General features: G+C 37.7%; 1 protein-coding gene across 2 annotated transcripts in view; it reads right to left on the bottom strand.

Annotated features, from left to right (window-relative positions):
• Positions 1–20,297, bottom strand: part of DARS (aspartyl-tRNA synthetase) — an 82,306-nt gene that overhangs the window by 46,673 nt on the left and 15,336 nt on the right. For both annotated transcript variants that reach the window (XM_025404213.1, XM_025404212.1), the window contains one exon: positions 12,025–12,127. In XM_025404213.1, coding sequence (XP_025259998.1) covers positions 12,025–12,044 — 20 coding nt within the window. In that variant the 5' untranslated portion in view covers positions 12,045–12,127. The remainder of the gene's footprint in view (positions 1–12,024; positions 12,128–20,297) is intronic.

Consider the following 20,297-nt stretch of genomic DNA (forward strand, 5'->3'; position numbering starts at 1 on the left):
CTCAAAAGCCTGGAACTTCTCTTCAGTTAACTCAATATAGTTAACCTTAGGAGACACCACTGGCTGCCTACTCAATGGACTTCCTTTCTTCTTTGCTAAAGGAGCTAGCTTCACTCCTCTTCGGTGTCCACTCTTTATTCGGCCAAGTGCTATATGGGAAGAGGAGTTCATCCCAGCTCCAAAGAGTGGGTCATGTGTACTCTCAGTCCATGTTGGCAATTTATTCCAGATTAAAGGTGTCATTTCCACCTAGTTTCTCAAACCAGTCATTTTCTAATTCATTATTTTCCTTACTCCCACACATTAAGTAATAAGCAAACAGATAAGATTCATGTTTTACCCACTCACTAGCAAACCCTGTTGTCACTTTCAAGAGTACAGTTTTGCTATAAAGCTTGTTTTGAAAATGTGAATTTGTTTCAACACCACTGACACATTAGGGAACAATTTGAGTATGAGAATTTTGCTTTTGCCTATGCCAGATTTCATCAGTGAGAACACTCGGTCAATACAGAAAACAGTACTTGGGTGCACTCGGCCATGCAGGAATATACAAAATGCACACACCTTAAACATCTACCTGTAATTCATGTTATGAGCCATGCCCCTCCACATCTGGTGTTACAACTCTCCCTTTGATTTCAGACACTGTTCCTTCCATCACTTCACAATAACGTACAAACTGCCTTTCTTTTGACACCCACTTCCGCAAGCAAACTGCACATTTTTTTCAAGGTAAAATGCTATATATATTGTAGTATTTATGTATTTCTTAACCATTCAATGAGTATAAAACTGTTACCTTTAAGAAGTTAGGTTACTGGCCAGGCGTGGTGGCTCACGCCTCTAGACCCAGCACTTTGGGAGGCTGAGACAGGTGGACCACCTGAGGTCAGGAGTTCAAGACCAGGCTGGCCAACATGGTGAAACCCTGTCTCTACTAAAAATACAAAAAGTAGCTGGGCATGGTGGTGGGCGCCTGTAATTTACTCAGCTACTCAGGAGGCTGAGGCAGGAGAATCGTTGAACCCGGGAGGCGGAGGTTGCAGTGAGCTGAGATTGCGCCACAGCACTCCAGCCTGGGCGACAAGAGTGAGACTCTGTCTCAAAAAAAACAAATACAAAAACAAAAACAAAAAACAAAACAAAAAAACAAACAACAACCAAAAAAACCCTTAGGTTCTTGTCTTTTCAAAAAGTGTGCCATTAATGAAGTTTTTTTTTAATTGACACACAATTGTACATATTTATGAGGTACAGTGTGATGTCTCCATAGAGGTATACATTGTGTAAAAATCAAATCAGGGCATTTGGCATATCTGTCACTTCAAACATTTATCACTTCTTTGCGGTGAGAACTTTCCAAAACCTCTCTTCTAGCTGTTTTGAAATATTCAACATTGTTAACCATAGTTACCCTACTGTGCAAGAGAACACCAGAACTTACTCTTCTTCCTATCTATCTGTAATTTTGAACGGACTGACCAACTCTCCCTTGTCTCCCTCCCCCACACCAACTATGCTCTCTACATCTATGTGATCAACATCTTTAGCACATGAGATCATGTAGTATTTCTCTTTCCACGTCCAGCTTATTCCACTTAACACAATGCTCTGCAGGTTCATCTATGTTGCCACAAACGACAAGATTTCATTTTTTATGGCTGAATAGTATTCCAGTGTGTATATATCCCACACTTTATCCATTCATCTGTTGAAGGAAACTTAGGTTGAATCCTTATCTTGGCTATGGTGAATGGTGCTGCAATAAATATTGGAGTGCAAATATGTATCTCTCTTTGACATAATCATTTCATTTCCTTTGGATAATTACTCCATAATGGGATTATGGATCATATGGTAGTTCTATTTTTAATTTCTGATGAGCCGCCATACCGTTTTCCATAGAGGCTATAGTAATTTACATTCCCACCAATAGTGTATGAGGGGTTCCCTTTCTCCACATCAAGTTTTTGAGTGTTATGCCATTAACCCCATTTTCTCCATAAACACCGTGGTTTTTATTGCACAATTTTGCATAGGACAGTAATTTTTAGGAATGCATATGTCACACAGCAGAACTGACAGTACATTAGCACCACTTTACAAAAAGCTAATCTAAAAGGACACCCATCCCTAAATGTCTCAAGATCTCTTCTCCCTTGCTGTTGATGGAGCAATTCTAGGAAAGGACTTTAGTTGGTACAAGTGTCTAACAAAGAACCTGCAATTTGATGTGTTAAGGAACAGTATTAGTTATCCAGACAAATCCTTTCAATTCTTTCCTGCATCCACAATCTTAGTAAAAGATAAATCCTTATTTTAAATTCTGAGTCTGTGGTTTTATTTTCAACATCAGTGGCATACACCACACAGCTGCTTTTTTGAATGACTTTGTGCCTTATTCCTCACAAGAGTGATACAAAGGTGCAAAATGTATTGTGTCGTGTTAATGGCAGTGCTGATAAGGAAAAAAAGCCCAAAGCCTAAGCAAAAGTAGACGCAATTAATTATTAGATTTGCCTCCAGTGGTGTTAGATTTCATGTTTATAACTTTCAACATTTTTATTATTGAGATTATTCAGGAAGAATAACTGTCACTGAAAACATGAAACTCTCTAGGTTCCAACTCCCTGTCTCTTCCCCTTATTTTTAGAGCATGCTTTTTAACAATAGTGTGATTCCTTAGAAGGCAGCTACTGCTTTACAGTAGAAGAGACAAACTCATTAGTGTTACAAATGGTTAAAAATAAATTCCTCCTTTGGAATTTTTAGCATGAATTTATCACTCAAACATAAAAAATTTTTTATTACTTTATAATCAGTTCTACTTTTTATTTTTAATATTTATTTATTTATTTATTTTTTGTAGAGACAGGGTTTTGCCACGTTGCCCAGGTTGCTCTTGAACTCTTGGGCTCAAGTGATCCTCCTACCTCAGCCTCCTAAAGTGCTGGGATGACAGGCATGAGTCACCATGCCTGGCCCAGTTCTATTAAAAGACTAGAGTGAGTACAGAATCTAAGACACCTTAGTCAAAACACTTAATATTTCACACCTCGATTTCCTCATCTGAAAACAAAACAAACAAACAAACAACAAAAAAAAGAAAAAAGAAAAAGAAAAAGAGAGAACAGAATCAACCTCCTCCCCACCCCAAAACAAAAAAAAGACAAAAACAGTATTTATACCTCATGGGGCTGCTGTGCGGATCAAGTGAGAAAAAAGTCTGGCACTTTGCAGCTCCACACTTAGTATATAGTAATAGTCAGCTATTACTGCTATTATTATAAGCAAACCTGTTATTTCCCCTGTACACCAAATGGGGAAGATGCTGGTGACCATTGTACTGTACCTTTTGGGTCTGGTACAGGGACTAACAGAGAAGAGGCATCCAAATAAGCATAAAAATCCATGCTAGACACTGGAAAGGTTGGCAAGATAAAGCAAGGGTAGTTACTATACTGAGTTTTAATTGCAGATTAAGTTTCTTAAATATTAAAAATAATAATATTTCACATGCAATAAGAGTCCTGTATGTGGTGGGGGATGGGTTTTCCATGATCTTTCATCTAAAAAATATATGACACCTACTACGGAGGTCGCTGAAGAGTATCCCATCGTTATTCACATAATCTATCAATAAACCCAAGATAATGACAGATGAGCAGCATAATAGTGTTACCTTTTATTTCTCGTCATTCTAGGTACCACAGATTTAAGCACCTAGAAGCACTGTATTATATTAGATAGTCACAATACAGAACTAAAATATAACAGAAATCCTATATATTGAAGTATTCTGATTGTGTTGTTAATAGTAGGGATAAACTTGGGAGTTGGCAGAGGCTGGGTGATGATCAAAATTTAATTCTGGATAATCGCTCATATTTTTCTAAACTATTTCCATTTATTACCACCACTAAAAAAAAAAAAATCAATAATGGTAAAAGAGACACTATGTACATTAAGTTTTTTCATTTGCATACTTATATATCCTTATATCAACAAAAACTATTAAAATTTTTAACACAGAAACTTGACTATTAAAGGTTTTCAGCAAAACCAATAAACTTTTTAGCTTTCTGGTTATCAGAAATAATGTGTTAAATCTTACTATATACTCAATGAGAAACGTACTCACAGATCTACATAACCACCTACATTCAAATGAGTAATTTTTAAATCTTTGCAAGGATGTAATAAAGATTAGTTAGAAAAGAGGCATGCCATAAAGTTGTTACACACCAGTTCTTCAAATAATGTACCAACATAAAATGCTTCAATGTTATAAATTAAATGTACAATTCACTGAGGCAAAGAAGTAAAAAATGCCCAAACACAAGAAACCATATATTTGCTAATTAAAACAGCATTAAAAGAACAAAAATAAAAATAAATTAGGTAAGTACTTTAAAAAATAATAAAACCACCTTTTGACAATAAAAATCTTTTTTTTTTTCTTTTTTTTTTTTTTAGATAGGGTCTTGCTCTGTCACACAGTCTGGAGTGCTGTGGCACGATCTCCGCTTACTGCAACCTTCGCCTCCCAGGTAGCTGGGACCACAGGCTCACACCACCACACCCGGCTAATTATTTTGACTTTTATTATAGAGATGATGTTTCACCATATTGCCTAGGCTGGTCTTGAACTTCTGGGCTCAAGTGATCTGCCTGCTTTGGCCTCCCAAAGTGCTGGGATTATAGGTGTGAGCCACCACGCCCAGCCATATGTTTCAATTTTAAGAGAAGAACAAACTTTGTTTATACGTCAAGCAAGCATTTCTTTCAATTATAGTGAATTAGTATAGTACTACACTAGATCTCAGACTTGTGTATTTATCAGGCAAGTAGAAATAAGTGTTTGAATAAGAGTGTTAGCTTTGAAGAATGAGGTAAGATAAGCAAACAGTAAACAATATATGAAGTCACATGGTTGTCCAGGAAAACCAGAGATGGACAGTATTTAAAGTGGTAAAAACAAATTTTATTCAAGACTACTGCAATAGGGGAAAACAGATCTAAGTATAGAACTGGGCTCAACTTTGAATACACCATTGGCAAGTTGAAACTTAGAGCCAAAGATGGGAACATAGTCAGTGGATGGAAAATTACTAAGAGGAGCCATCAGGGGAAAGGGGGATTCTGGCGAAAGTGACCTAACAGGATTCTTGTTGATGGCAGGTGAGGGTGATCAGACATCACCTGAGGGATGGTGGAGGAGGAGGAACCTGATTAGCTACGGAGGGTGATCAGACACTGACGGGGGATGACAGGGGTTGTAGTTAAAGCAACTCAGTAGGATTCTTGTCAAAACTGAACAATGCACACATAAACATGAAGTAAAAAAGTCAAGGTTTATTGGAGCAGAAAGTTCTTTCAAAGGAATCTGAGGAAGGTTTGGTCAATGAGGGACTCTTTGTCACCAGTTAGTAGGGAACTAAATCCCTGTGTTCTCTGTACCTCTATTACACCAATCTGTCCACAGGTGCTTTGCAAAAATTAAAGATTTAAATCATTCTTTAAATCATGATAACTTATTTATCTATTTATTTATTTGAGACGGAGTCCCACTCTGTTGCCCAGTCTGGAGTGCAACAGCGTGATCTCGGTTCACTGCAACCTCCATCTCCTGGGTTCCAGCAATTCTCCTGCCTCAGCCTCCCAAGTAGCTGGGATTACAGGTGCCCACCACCACACCTGGCTAACTTTTTTTAAGTAGAGATAGGGTTTCATCGTGTTGGCCAGGTTGGTCTTGAACTCCTGACCTCAGATGATCCATCCACCTTGGCCTTCCAAAGTGCTAGGATTCCAGGTGTGAGCCACCACTCCTGGCCCATGATAACTTACTTTTTAAGCTAGAGTCTTGCTCTGCTGCCCAAGCTGGACTGCAGTGGCACAATCACAGCTCACTGCCTGGACCTCCTGAGCTCAGGTGATTCTCCCACCTCAGCCTCTGGAGCAGCTGCGACTACAGGAACATGCCGCCATGCCCTACTAATTTTTGTTTTTTGTTTTTTTTTTTTTTTTGAGACAGAGTCTCGCGCTGTGTCACCCAGGCTGGAGTGCAGTGGCGCGATCTCGGCTCACTGCAAGCTCCGCCTCTCAGGTTCACGCCATTCTCCTGCCTCAGCCTCCGAGTAGCTGGGACTACAGGCGCCCGCCACCACGCCCGGCTAGTTTTTTGTATTTTTAGTAGAGACGGGGTTTCACCATGTTAGCCAGGATGGTCTCGATCTCCTGACCTCGTGATCCACCCGCCTCGGCCTCCCAAAGTGCTGGGATTACAGGCTTGAGCCACTGCGCCCGGCGGTTTTTTTTTTTTTGAGACAGAATCTCGCTCTGTTGTCTAGACTGGAGTGCAGTGATGCAATCCTGGCTCACTGCAACCTCCGCCTCCTGGGTTCAAGTGATTCTGCTGCCTCAGCCTCCCGAGTAGCTGGGACTACAGGCACGTGCCACCATGCCCAGCTAATTTTTTGTATTTTCAGTAGAGACGGGGTTTCGCCATTTTAGCCACGATGGTCTTGATCTCCTGACCTCATGATCCGCCTGCCTCGGCCTCCCAAAGTGCTGGGATTCCAGGCATGAGTGACCACGCCTGGCCGACTAACTAAAAAAAATTTTTTTTTGTAGAGATGGGGTTTCGCCATATTGGCCAGGATGGTCTCAAACTTCTGGGCTCAAGTGAACTGCCCGTTTTGGCCTCCCGAAGTGCTGGGATTACAGGCATGAGCCACCATGCCCAGCTGTTAACTTATTTTATGAACTAATTTTTCTTCACTAAAACCCCAAGAATTTTGGGTCCAAAATAAGCATGGTGAGAAGTATGCACTACTCAATAAGGCACAGACCAGCAGTTCTAAAACTACTATATGGGTTCTCTTTAGTGGAACAAAAAATGTCAACAACCCCCAGTAATCACTTAAATAAGTTCTGTCACGTTACTTAAACACCTACAAATACCAAACTAGTGTAAATGCTTATGCTTATAGCCCTTAACTTTAAAATAGAAATAAATGTTTAAATAAAAACAAAATTCAAATTAATAAGTAATATTAAGTTTTAGTTTCACTAAAACTAAGTTGCTGACATTTGGTTTACTGAATAAAGCTTGCAGCCTCAGAGCCAGTTCCATAATTAATTTGTTTCTGTATTCTGACTTCAATACTAGTAATGTGAAGAATACCTGTTCGGTTACCTAAAACATTAATTCTGAGGTAGAGTCAGGATATTTTAGCTTCATAATTAACCAAAATTCTGTAAAGAGTAATCTAAGAATGACAATTTAAATAAAGCATCAGTAATCATTTTATAAAACTATCTTGCTTATGTGAAAGTTAATGTGGCATTAATTACAATTTGTATCAAATGAATTATCGAATACCTGAAACTTAACTGGAACTAGAAATAGAAACATTTTTCCTTGCATCAAACTGTTATACTATTAGTGATCTGCTGCTCCTATACAGACAAAAAGAGAATTTAATATATCTCCTTGAATGGTACAGGCTTTTCTGAGTTCAGAATTCCTCCAAATTACCAAGTACTACCTGGTAACCCAACTCGTTCAGCATGTGTCTCTATTCAAACTACTGTGAAACCTTCATTTGTACAGAATATGAATATCATTTGGCTTCAGCTGGCATGAATGCAATTGTAAATAAGACAGTAATGCTAATGGAGCACTAGATTCACATGGCAGTTTTCAGTTATAAATCTGTCTTTAAAATGATATGGACTAATATAACTTTAAGATTATCATCAAAATATATACTAAAAATTTAAATATATATAATACATACATGTAAATACATATAATTCTCAGTCTCCTAAGAATACATATGTGGATCCCTAAGAAACGAACAGAGAAACCAAACAATGAGGATCCTGATGGATATGGGGTTAAGCTAAATGACAAAGAATGAAGATTAATGAATAAAGCCAATGCCTTTAAAATGAGAAGTGAAGAGAGGTCACTGCAGGCATGGAATGTCTGCCCATCTGAAGGGTGCGTACTGGGAAGCAGTGGGAAATAACACTGTAGGGAGGGAAACACCAGGCAGAATGAATCTTGGACATGGTCGGAAGTAGGAAGCCATTTACAGATTTTAGATAAACTAGCACTGAAAATAAAACTTCTGGCAAGTGTGGACTTAAAGAGGGAGCAAAAAGGGCATGTATCCTTCAATAAATATGAGTTTAATAAATGACTGGACTACTTTGTCCTAAACCAAATAACATGGCAGCAAATAAGAACACTAAGGGGAGACAAAAAAAATTGAAGCCAAATATCTTTAAAATCTCATGTGGACAGACAGACATAAGACTTTACTCTCAAATGTTTTAGAAATTTTAGTACTGCTGTCCTTCCAGTATCATATCAGAAAATTCAATTATCTTCCATGCTTAAAAACACAGAAAGTCACACCTGTAATCCCAACACTTTGGGAGGTTGAGGCGGGTGGATCCCACCTGAGGTCAGGAGTTCAAGACCAGTTCGAGACCAACGAACAAGGTGAAATCCCGTCTCTACTAAAAACACAAAAAATAAGCCGGGCGTGGTGGCTGGCACCTGTAATCCCAGTTACGAGGCTGAGGAAGGAGAATCACTTGAACCTGGGAAACGGAGGTTGCAATGACCTGAGACCGTGCCACTGCACTCCAGCCTGGGCAACAAGAGCCAAACTCCATCTCAAAACAACAACAACAAAACACAGAAAGTCCAAGTGAACTTAAAGTTTCTTCAGTTTGGTACAACAATAATGAATATAGTTAGTGAATAACAATAATAATAACCACAGTGAATATAGTTAGACCACAGCGGGTTATAAAATTTCCTCGTTTTAATCTGTTAATAACAAATAGAGGAATTTCTTTTTATTGCTCTTTATGATTCAATAATAACCTTACACCTTAGATTTTTGTTTTTATAAGTATCAGTTCACCAAACGGTACTGCCTAAACAAGTGACCTCAAAGATAAATGTATGAAAGCTATCTTAATTTTTGCTTTCACAATGGAGTAATGCATACCCATTTTAGAAAAAACACAGTAACAATTTTTAGGAAAAGGAAGTTAAAAGACGAAGAAAATCTCCATACATCTTTTCCCTAAAAAAAGTTCTAAAAAGTTCTTGTTGAAGTCTAAAAGTGGACTTCTCTTATCAAGGATCAGGATTTCTGAACTATCTTAGAAGTACAGGTTACATCACACAGAAAGGACAAAATGACCCATCTGGAACATAAAATCATGTTCCTAAGAAAATTATCTTAACCAACTACAAAACCTAAAAACTCATCTTTTGCCAACGAGTCTTTGCCATAAGAATTTCCCTTTTTCACAGGATAGCAAAAGCCATTAACTCACCTACTGGTAATTACTCAGGCTTGATTCCTTAACATACTAGTGCCAAAAGTTTAATAATAGTTATCTATGTACCACATGTTGAATCTATTGTATAAAATTGGCTCCATTCACTTACATATAACCAGTGACAAGGTTTATAATTTGCAACAGCTCAACCTTTTCCCACACATTGCTACTTTATATAAAGTCCATTTTTTAAAAGGACTAAAAATAGCTACATGTTCTTTGCTTTAAAAAAAAAATTCAAGTCACAATTTAGTTGTTAAGCCTGAACTGCATCTAGATCTTTATGGAGTTCCACTTCAGGAATTACAAACTCTAGGCTAAATTATCTATATTCTTCCCTTGTCTAAAAGAAAGATCACCCATGGCTGGGCGTGGTGGCTCATGCCTGTAATCCCAGCACTTTGGGCGGCCAAGGTGGGTGGATCACCTGAGGTCAGGAGTTCAAGATCAGCCTGACCAACATGGAGAAAACCCATCTCTACCAAAAATACAAAAGTAGCTGGGCGTGGTGGCACATGCCTGTAATCCCAGCTACTGAGGAGGCTGGGGCAGGAGAATTGCTTGAACCTGGAAGGTGGAGGTTGCGGTGAGCTGAGATCACACCATTGCACTCCAGCCTGGGCAACGAGAGTGAAATTCCGTCTCAAAAAAAAAAAAAAGATCACCCGTATATCATCCCAATTGGATGAAAGCCCTTATTGAAATAATGATAAAAAGGTGTTCTTTAATTTTATGAGGGCATTAGTGAACTAAGTTCTGTCTGGGAGACCATTTGAAAGTAGCCTTTTTAGCTATTAAGCTATGGTTGACATTTGATATAGTCAATTGCTGTTACTTAGTCAAGCCCCAGGAGTTTCTGAGAAGACCTGAAATAATAAGAATAACTTATTTGTGGAGTACTTTAAATGTGTCTACTTCTAAACACATCACATGGATTAACTGTCCACTTGTCAGTAGAATGCGTCTCACTGAATATTATGGGTAAGTAGGATTTTCAAAAGGCTTTTCCACTGGAAGCTTTAGGAACATAACACTGAGCTTATAATGCAGTTTAAAGGAAAAATGTATTCTCTATGTAACTGTCAGCTTCATGTATTAGTTTTCAGAACCAAATAATTATACAAAAGACGATAACTAAAAAAGTTGTTTGTTGATTTGAGGTTGACTTTTTTCCAGTATTTTTCAGTATATTTAACAGAATTTAGGATCTATGTCTGTAGTTTCCAGGACCATCTTTTTTTCTTTTATAGAAGGCTCTCTGTGCAGATTAAATTTCTAGGGACCAAGCTCATTTATGTTTGACTTCACAGGATACACACTAACCTTAAAAGGCTGGAAGACAAATGCACCCTACAAGCACACACTCTAACTAGGAGACAAAACAAGCAAACCTAATTACCAGAAGACACATGCAGAAGAAAAGTGGTCATCTCTGGGCAGCAGGATAGGGAGATAGGGAGAGGTGGGGCTACTGTACTAGGAGTACTAAAATACTACTGATCTCACCAATGACTTAATTCATGGCACTGGAGTTCTGAAACCTGAGTGCAGGTATTACTATGATGTAATGAAACTGATTTTGATAAATACCTAAATCAAAACCAGCTGCTGAGCATCCTTTATATGTGTAACATTGTGCTAGAGGGTCAGGGAGGGCTGAAAGCTAAATTAGGATATTGAATTAGGTAATTTTTAAGTTTCTTTCCAATTCCAAAATTCATAATTCCATCTGTATTAACTCATCTTAGAAAGCATGCATCTAAAGAGCAAAGATTTAAAAAAGAAGTAGAAAAAATATATCATTTACTCTGATTGAATTCTTTGTTAAAAAACACTTACACCTATGAAATTACTTTATTACTTAAAACATAAAGACCATACATTTTCCCATGTTTTCTGAGATCATTATCATGGAAATAAAATTCTGATGAAATTGAAAAAAACATGAAACAAAATTAGCCACATCACCATTACCAAGTAAAACAGCTCTCATCACCTTAGAGCCACTGCACGCACAACCACACTTCTATCTCTATATCCGCCTCCTGTAAGCTGAACAAAACAATGTGCTGCTTCTACGGGAACTCTGGGCCAGACAGCTCAGACTTTTACAGGAGGAAAAAGTAAGTTTTACCTTTTTTCTCCTAAACCCTTTTGGTGTCAAAGCTAAAAGTTGTAACACATTTGTTTTACTTCCTTCTGGAGGAAATCATTTGCCAAACTACATTCTTTTATTTTATATACTTTTATTTTTTGGTTAGAAAACTTGTTGCTCAATATGCAAATCTCAAACTGGGGGAGGCAGGGAGGGAGGGAAGAAGGGAGGAAATGAAGTTCAACAAACACAACAAAATAAAGTTGCTCTGCTATGTTGAGGCTGCCAGGCTTTTTGTTACTCTACTTGAAAGTAAATGTGACTTGTCTGTAGAGAGTGCTGCTTCAGCAGTTCCAAATGAATTTCAAGCCTGTGCTCCATATTTTCTCTTTTGTAAGTTTAATGTATTCAGCAACACTGAACTGACAATTTAAATAACTACATTTTTAAACAAACGAAGCATTGATGTTAATGTATGAAAATGGTCCAAACCCCTGGGAGTCTCCGTTCCCACCATTGTTTATTCTGACAACAGGATATAATTGCTTACTTACTTGGCAGCAAATTTAACCATCTGCTTGCTTGCATGGTCTCCCACCGCCACAAGAGCCTGGACATTAAACTGCTGCTGACGTAGGACTAAGAAGCACTGTTTCCCTAAAAAAGACAGAAAGAACACAAATGTATTAAGGACACACAACTTCAGGTTTTACAAAGAAGGAAAATGCTCTTTACTTTAAAACTGGGCCAAAATGTACTACACTCATCAGGCACGCACACATGTGTATCCTATCCATTCGGCTTCCACAGCCAAAATACTCACACTCAACTAACAACCCTTAAAGAAACTCAAGTTCCTATGATGAGTAACAAGAAATGCTTTTAACTTGTTATAAGAACACAGGCAAATCACCAATTTCAAAAAAACTTCTAAATCAAGAAAATTATTTTGTCATTGCATTGATTAAACAAATTTCAAGTAACTTAAGATCACTTTCAACATTCATTCAATAATTAGTATATTCTACATGCAAAGGCACTGTACTACTATGGAAGTCTCAATACTGCAACCATGAAAGTGCTAACATAGTGCTTAAAAAGAAGGACACAAACACTCTATGGGGGTGGTCCATCTACAGAGTTTCTTCCTACCAAAGTGCATTTTAAACAGCATTTAAATTGACAGGCTAGTACCTTTCATGTTCTACGTTCTTCATTTTTCCTTTATCGTCTTCCTAGTCCTTCATATTTTATAAGAGCCTCACATTTTTTTTTTTTACTCCAAATAACTTACATTGTCTATAAAAGATCATTTTCTTCAAGCCCTATAACCAGTTTTATTTTTACATATCCTGTGCCTCTTTATTCCTCCTCCTTTTATAAAGAACTGTCACTCCTTATTCTTAACCTTCTGAAAAACATTATTCATAATATATATCATTTATTACGTCTCCTTGTGACATCCCTTTTCCTCCAAAACAGACCCTTCTTAAGTTTCTGATCAAATTCTGGGAAATTATACTTCCTCATAAAAAAGGGGCTAATCTCTCCAAGACCACTTTTCACATCAGATTGTCTTGTAAAACATCAAGAGAAGATTTTGTTTTTTAAACTGAGCATTATCTTTTACATTTAGAATGGGCCTTAACAAAAAAAAAAAAAGAAAGAAAAAGGAGAGCAAAAATACAAGCAGTCTTACAGTTACTACTTTCAACATACAGTATTTTGAAATGCAAATCAGATAGCAATCACAAGTTTAAAAAGACAGGTTGCAAACAAAGTATCAACACAGACATAATCTATTTACTTTGGAGTCATATATGACTGGCAGGTTTTTAACCACTAAAAAACACTCTTAATTTTCCCTTTTCCTTTGGAGGATGATCCAGTCACAAAGTAAAATCCTAAAAAACAAAGTTGTATTAATGAAACAAATTCAAAAGAATTAAAAAATACTGGATGGACAAAGGTTATTACCACAGAGAAACTTGCAGATGAATAAAAATAACATTTTCCTAGGAACTACTATTGAAATCACAGCCACACGTTACCCCACTTAGAAAAGTATGTTACCGTGAAATGGAAGATAATGTGCATACGACAGTGCTAGGCTAAGCCACAATTTAGTCAGAATGTATTAGCTACTCTAACAGTGCAGACAGAAGCAGCACCCAACCTAGCTGCCTCACAAAGCCATCCAGTGATGAATTTCAGGCCTACACAAAGACCCTGGAGAAAGAATGGAGAACTCTAAAGGACTTACAAAGGGTGAGCACAGGAAAAGACTATTGGTCAGCACTAGGGGGTAACAATTAGTGTTAAGTGTCTGGTAGAAAAAAACCGAAAGGCTTTGAAATCAAAAGGTCTGGTATCATATCCTATCACTTCCTATGAAGGGGCCTGTGGGAAAATTATTAAACCACTTTATATCTCAGTTCTTCATCTGGAAAATGGAGATGGTAATAGTCTTGGGGTTTTCTCCCATAATCATGAGGATTTTATAAGATGTTTAAAGTTGAGATGGAGCCCAATTAATGTTAACTATTAATGACTTTTTTTTTTTTGAGATGGAGTTTCGCTCTTGTTGCCCAGGCTGGAGTGCAATGGCGCAACCTCAGCTCACTGCAACTTCTGCCTCCCGGGTTCAAGCGATTCTCCTGCCTCAGCCTCCTGAGTAGCTGGGATTATAGGCACACACCACCAGGCCTGGCTAATTTTTGTATTTTTAGTAGAGATGTGGTTTCACCATGTTGACAAGGCTGGTCTTGAACTCCTGACCTTAGGTGATCCACCTGCCTCAGCTTCCCAAAGTGCTGGGATTACAGGCGTGAACTCACTGCAACCTCCACCTCCCGGGTTCAAGCAATTCTCCTGAATCAGCCTCCTGAGTAGTTGGGACTACAAGTGCCCGCCACCACACCTGGCTAATTTTTTATTTTTCGTAGAGATGGGGTTTCACCATATTAGTCAGGCTGGTCTCGAACTCCTGACCTCAGGTGATCCACCCGCCTCGGCCTCCCAAAGTGTTGGGATTACAGGTGTGAGCCACCACGCCCGGCCTTAATGATTATTATTAGTAACACCACTACCACTGACTACTTATTTGATGACTGATTATCATTCCTGTTTCGCAGCTGGATGACTATATACAAAAACTATGCAGGGCGCTGGGAACACAAACGTAAGTATTTGTTAGAAAATCATGATAGACTATTACATGAGGAAACAGTGATAAAACCATATGTAATGTGTAATCCCAATTTTGTTTGTGTAAGAAGTATAAGATTGATCATACAGGGAAAAACACCACCAAAATGTGGCTACCAATGAATGGTGAAATTATAGGAAACTGTTCTGTCCCTGTATTTTTCTGTATTTTCTGAACTTTCTACAATAAATATGCACTACTTTTCTAATCAGAATATAAAATTTTTAAGAGAACTATACACTCAGAGGTAGGTATAGAAGAAAGGGAAGGGCTGCAAAGGAACTTTGGCCAAGTTCAAAATTAAACACAAGCAGGAAGTAGAACTCGGGAAGTTTTAGGTGGCTAAATATAGGAGCAAATGTACCTCCTAAGATTTGTATGCCTGCTAGAGAATAGAAATGAAATCAATGGTTATAAGTGAAGGCCAGTCACAGTGGCTCACACCTGTAATCTCAGCACTTTGGGAGGCCAAGGTGGGCAGATCACTTGAGGTCAGGAGTTCGAGACTAGGTTAGCCAATGTGGTGAAACCCCATCTCTACTAAAAATACAAAAATTAGCCGGGCGTGGTGGCAGGTGCCTGTAATCCCAGCTACTTGGGAGGTTGAGGCTGCAGAATTGCCTGAACCCAGGAGGCGGAGGTTGCAATGAGCTGAGATTGTGTCACTGCATTCCAGCCTGGGTGACAGAGCAAGACTCCATCTCCAAAAAAAAGTGAAGTGAAGAATGTTCACTATACCCTTTAAATGTTTACTGTGCTTATTAGATTTAATTCTATAAATTATTTTTTCTTATTTAAAAAAGGCAACAGATGGGGGAGGAAGGGAATGAAGTAGAGAGACCAATCTATGAGGATATTATTTTATAAAACCCTATACAGTATGTAAAAGTGTGCCAGTACAAAAAACAACCAGATCAATAGAACATAAGAAAAAATTGATAATAGACCCTATTAGATAAAGGAGATCCTAATTCTAAAGAGAATTCAGGAGATTACAAAATTTAAATAAACACCCCAACAAATACAAAAACTGAGTAAAAAATGGAACTGAATATTAAACTATAACATGGAGGAAGGGAGAACTTCCTAAGTTTAAGAATGAAAAAACATTTATATACAAAAATAAATCAAAGGAACAATAACACTGAGAAAAAGTAAGTGCTGAACGACATATAACCTATATAAGTTAATCTTTTTAATACATAAGGATCTTAAAGATTTCTGAGAAAAGAACACTGAGATCCCAATAGATAAACAGACAATAGACCAAAACAGATAATCTGAAGAAAAAGAAGAAAACCATAGTAAGTAAATACAGTATAAGGAAAAAATGTTACTGGTAATGAAAGTAATGCAAGTTGAAGCAAACAACAACAGATTACCTCTCAAATGAGCAAAGATTAAAAAAATACAAAATATAAAATCGAGTATTACTCAATGCTTGGGAGAATTAAAATGGTAAAATTGTTCCTTTATAACTTGCCAAAGGCAGGGTAAACTTGCGTAATGCTTCTGCAGAACAATTTGGCAATAAGCATTAAAAGGCTTAAAAACGTTATCTTTGACTCAATAAATACATAATATATGTTAACGAAATTGAAATGGAACTACTTGTGACTAATGCTATGGTCCCCAAGCTTTCTATGTTCAAAGCACTTTCAAATACAAGAACCTTAATGGTCCACTTAAAATGATCTTTAAAGGACTCAAGAAAACAGTCAGTACTGGCTTCCTGGTAAATAAAACTGTCCACTCAGACTACTTCTCTATGAAGTACTTTTGAGACCAAGTTCTTGTCATGTATTAGGAAACAAAATGGTTCTTTCTTTGGCTCTGGCTGGTGACACACTGTACTGCATGATTACCTTAGTTCCATGTTGTACAAGGCACTACCTTCCACATGCTGAGACATACATAGGAGCAGTGTGTACATGTTCCTTTTTGTGCAAATTAAAAAAACAAAAAATATGGTCATGTCTGTAAATGTATATTTTTTTTTTCCTGCAAGAACACACAAGAAAAAACAGCAGCTATTTTGCAGGGAAGAGACTGTTGTGAGATGGAGGAGATAGAATTGTGAGACCTCTACTTCCGTATGTTTTTCTACTACTGGAATTTTTATTTTTACCATACCCATACATTACTTTTTATTTTAAGAAGCAAATACATAATTCCTCGGTTTAGTAAAAAGTTCTCACTTCAAAAGCTGGTACATGAACTTTAGAGGGCAGATTAATCAACTGCTAAATATTATTCATCTTTCTTCTTGGAACTTTCCAACACAAAAGACAGTTTATAGAAAAGTCAGTGTTCAAAACAGCTGAACAAACTATCTTTTGATATTTTATTTGTTTTTGTTTTGTTGAGACAAGAGTCTTGCTCTGTTGTCCAGGCTGGAAAGTAATGGCACGATCTCAGCTCACTGCAATCTCTGCCTCCTGGGTTCAAGGGATTCTCCTGCCTCAGTCTCCTGAGTAGTTGGGATTACAAGCATGCACCACCACGCCTAACTAATTTTTAATTTTTTAAATAGAGATGGAGTTTCGCCACGTTGGCGAGGCTGGTCTCGAACTCCTGACTTCAAGTGATCCACCTGCCTCAGCCTCCCAAAGTGTTGGGATTACAGGCCTGGTCTATCTTTTGATATTTTAAATTCAAATTCTTAACACTTAAAACTTTGTGCTGCATTTTGATTGCTGACTTTTAGCTTGCTAAGCCCCCGGATTCATTATTTAGATAATGTACCTTAACTTCCTAATATCCAACATTAATATTTTCCTTCATCATTTGTATTAATCAATTAGGGATTAAAACAACAAAGATCTAAACATTCTAAAGTTTTTTCTACTTATTATTTCCCCTGAAAAGTTCCTGCATAGATTTAAGTTGAAGTTATTTTGGAAGTGTAAGTTTTTAGCAAGAATAGTGTCGAAATAATTATTTTGTGCCGGTGCCTTCCAAGTGGTATGTGTAAAACTTGAAAGGAACGACAGACATTCCAATTACTCTTTCAATATGCAGACTTAAGCTCATATGTTTCACGCTTGAAAAACACTAATTTTAAGCATATCATTAAGGTAAGAAATTTATCATTGCTCCTATTTAAAACACTTCACTTTAGGGATGTTATATATAAACCTACTATAAGAAATCCGATTTCTATTTTAAAAAATGTCTGAAACACTGCCCTTAAGGAAAAAATATACAGGCTTTAAAAAAAAAAAAAAATGAAGAGACTCTTATTTTTGCATTACAGGATTCTAATTGTCATACTCTTGACACTAGGATTTTGACACTTCCATTTCCTTATTCATAGTTTCTCAGGGCTTTGCTCTACTGGAAATTGCCACTATGAGTTGCTCCTTCAAGCCCAGCTTTAATGTTATTACTCCTGGGGTTAAAGCACACAAACGATCCCAAGTAAGTCATATTTATTGATATGATTTTTCGTACATAAGATATAGGAAGAAGAGGGTACTAGCAATCAGGGTTTTTGCAAATTCAGAGCACAAGATTCTATTCTTAAAGACAATCTATGGCCAGGGGCAGTGGCTCACATCTGTAATCCCAGCACTTTGGAAGGCCAAGGTGGGTGGATCACCTGAGGTCAGGAGTTGAAGACCAGCATGGCCAACATGGTGAAACCCCGACACTACTAAAAATATAAAAATTAGCTGGATGTGGTGGCGCACACCTGTAGTCTACTTGGGAGGCTAAGGCAAGAGAATCGCTTGAACCCAGCAGGTAGAGGTTGCAGTGAGCTGATGTCAAACCACTGCACTCCAGCCTGGGCAACAGCAAGTCTCTGTTTCAAAAAATTCAAATAAAGATCGTCTACGTTGGCAGAAATAAAAAACACTTACAATCACTACTGACAAGTGTCTCAGTACGTTTTCTGTTGCTTATAACCGAATATCTGAAATTGGGTAATTTATACGGAAACAAACTTATTTTTTTTAAAGTTCTGGAGGCTGGGAAGTCCAAAGTCGAAGGGACACAACTTGTAAGTGCCTTCTTGCTGGTGGGGACTCTGCAGAGTCCTAAGGTGGCAGAGGGCATCAAGGTGAGAAGCTGAGTGTGCTAGTTTAGGTCTCCTTTTAAAGTCACTAATGCCACTCCTGTGATAATCCATTCATGGGGGGAGAGCCCTCATGACCTAATCACCTCTTAAAGGCCTCCCCTTTCAACAATGCCACACTGGGGATTAAGCTTTTTTTTTTCTTTTTTTTTTTGAGACACAGCCTCACTCTGTCGTCCAGGCTGGAGCGCAGTGGTGCAATTTCAGCTCACTGCAACCTTTGCCTCCCGGTTCAAGTGATTCTCATGCCTCAGCCTCCCGGGTAGCTGGGATTACAGGCGTGCGCCATGATGTCCAGCCATTTTTTGTATTTTTAGTAGAGATGGGGTTTCACCATGTTGGCCAGGCTGGTCTTGAACTCCTGGGTTCAAGTGATCTGCCTGCCTCAGCCTCTAAAGGTGCTGGGATTACACATGTGAGCCACTGTGTCTGACTGGCATTAAGTTTCAGTAAGAGTTTTGCAGGGGAAAAATAATGAAACTATGGCAGCAAGGATGTGGAGAAAGTGGTACTGTGGGAATGTATTTGAATACAACCTCTTCGGAGGATGATCTAATATTAGAAATTTAAAAAATGCATATGCATGCCCTTTAGCCCAGCAATTTCATTTCTACATACCCATCTTGGAGAAATACTACCTCGTGTAGATCTATAACTACTTATCATGGAAGGGTTTCCAAGAAACAGTTAATTATTTTTAAAAGTTGAAAAATAATACGTAAAGTATAACAAGGCATATTAAACATACACACACCCAAAATAAAACAAACTGTGTGTGTGTGTATGTATGCGTGCATACACGCATTACAAAGATTTGGAAAGATACTGAACAAATAGAATGAATAATAAAAAAAGAATGAATAGAAAAGGTTGGGGCAGAGGATAGGTAGTATAGAAGAAAAAAGGGAGTATCATTATTTCTGTATTCTTTTCAAGATTCACGTGAAAGTATTAATGTATTATTTGAGTAACTTACATAAGTATTATAACTTAAAAACAGGATTTTCCAGTTAAAAACCATGAAAACCAGATTATAGATGCAAAATTCCACAAAAAGTAAGTTAAACAAGCACTACACTAAAAAAAGTCACTTGCACCTTTGCCAAATAAAAATAGTTCAACATTATAAAATACATTATTGTAAATCACTACAATTACATAAAGTTGATTCTCGTTATTTATAGAAGTTATGTTCTACAAAGCTGCCACAATACTGAATTAGGGCATACTGAATCATTGCTCCTGAGGGAAGTTTAGGGTTAGGTTTCTTCACGCTTATGGTCACAACATTTTTGCCAACTGATTAATACATAACCTTTTTTTGTGTGTGTTTCTGTTTAAAGATACCTTAATATGTATTATTGAGTCATTAACACAACTCATAGCCAAGGACACTGTAATTCATGCCTAAACAAAGCATATCTAAACACAGGTATTTTCTCCTTAAGGGAACAGCATAGTCTTCTTGTGCTTGCAACTTTAGAAACATTTGAGAACCATACTTGGGGGCCATTTTAAAAGGCAAAAGCAAACTGGGCACA

The sequence above is a fragment of the Theropithecus gelada genome, chromosome 12 (genome assembly GCF_003255815.1).
Source record: "Theropithecus gelada isolate Dixy chromosome 12, Tgel_1.0, whole genome shotgun sequence".
Taxonomy (NCBI): domain Eukaryota; kingdom Metazoa; phylum Chordata; class Mammalia; order Primates; family Cercopithecidae; genus Theropithecus; species Theropithecus gelada.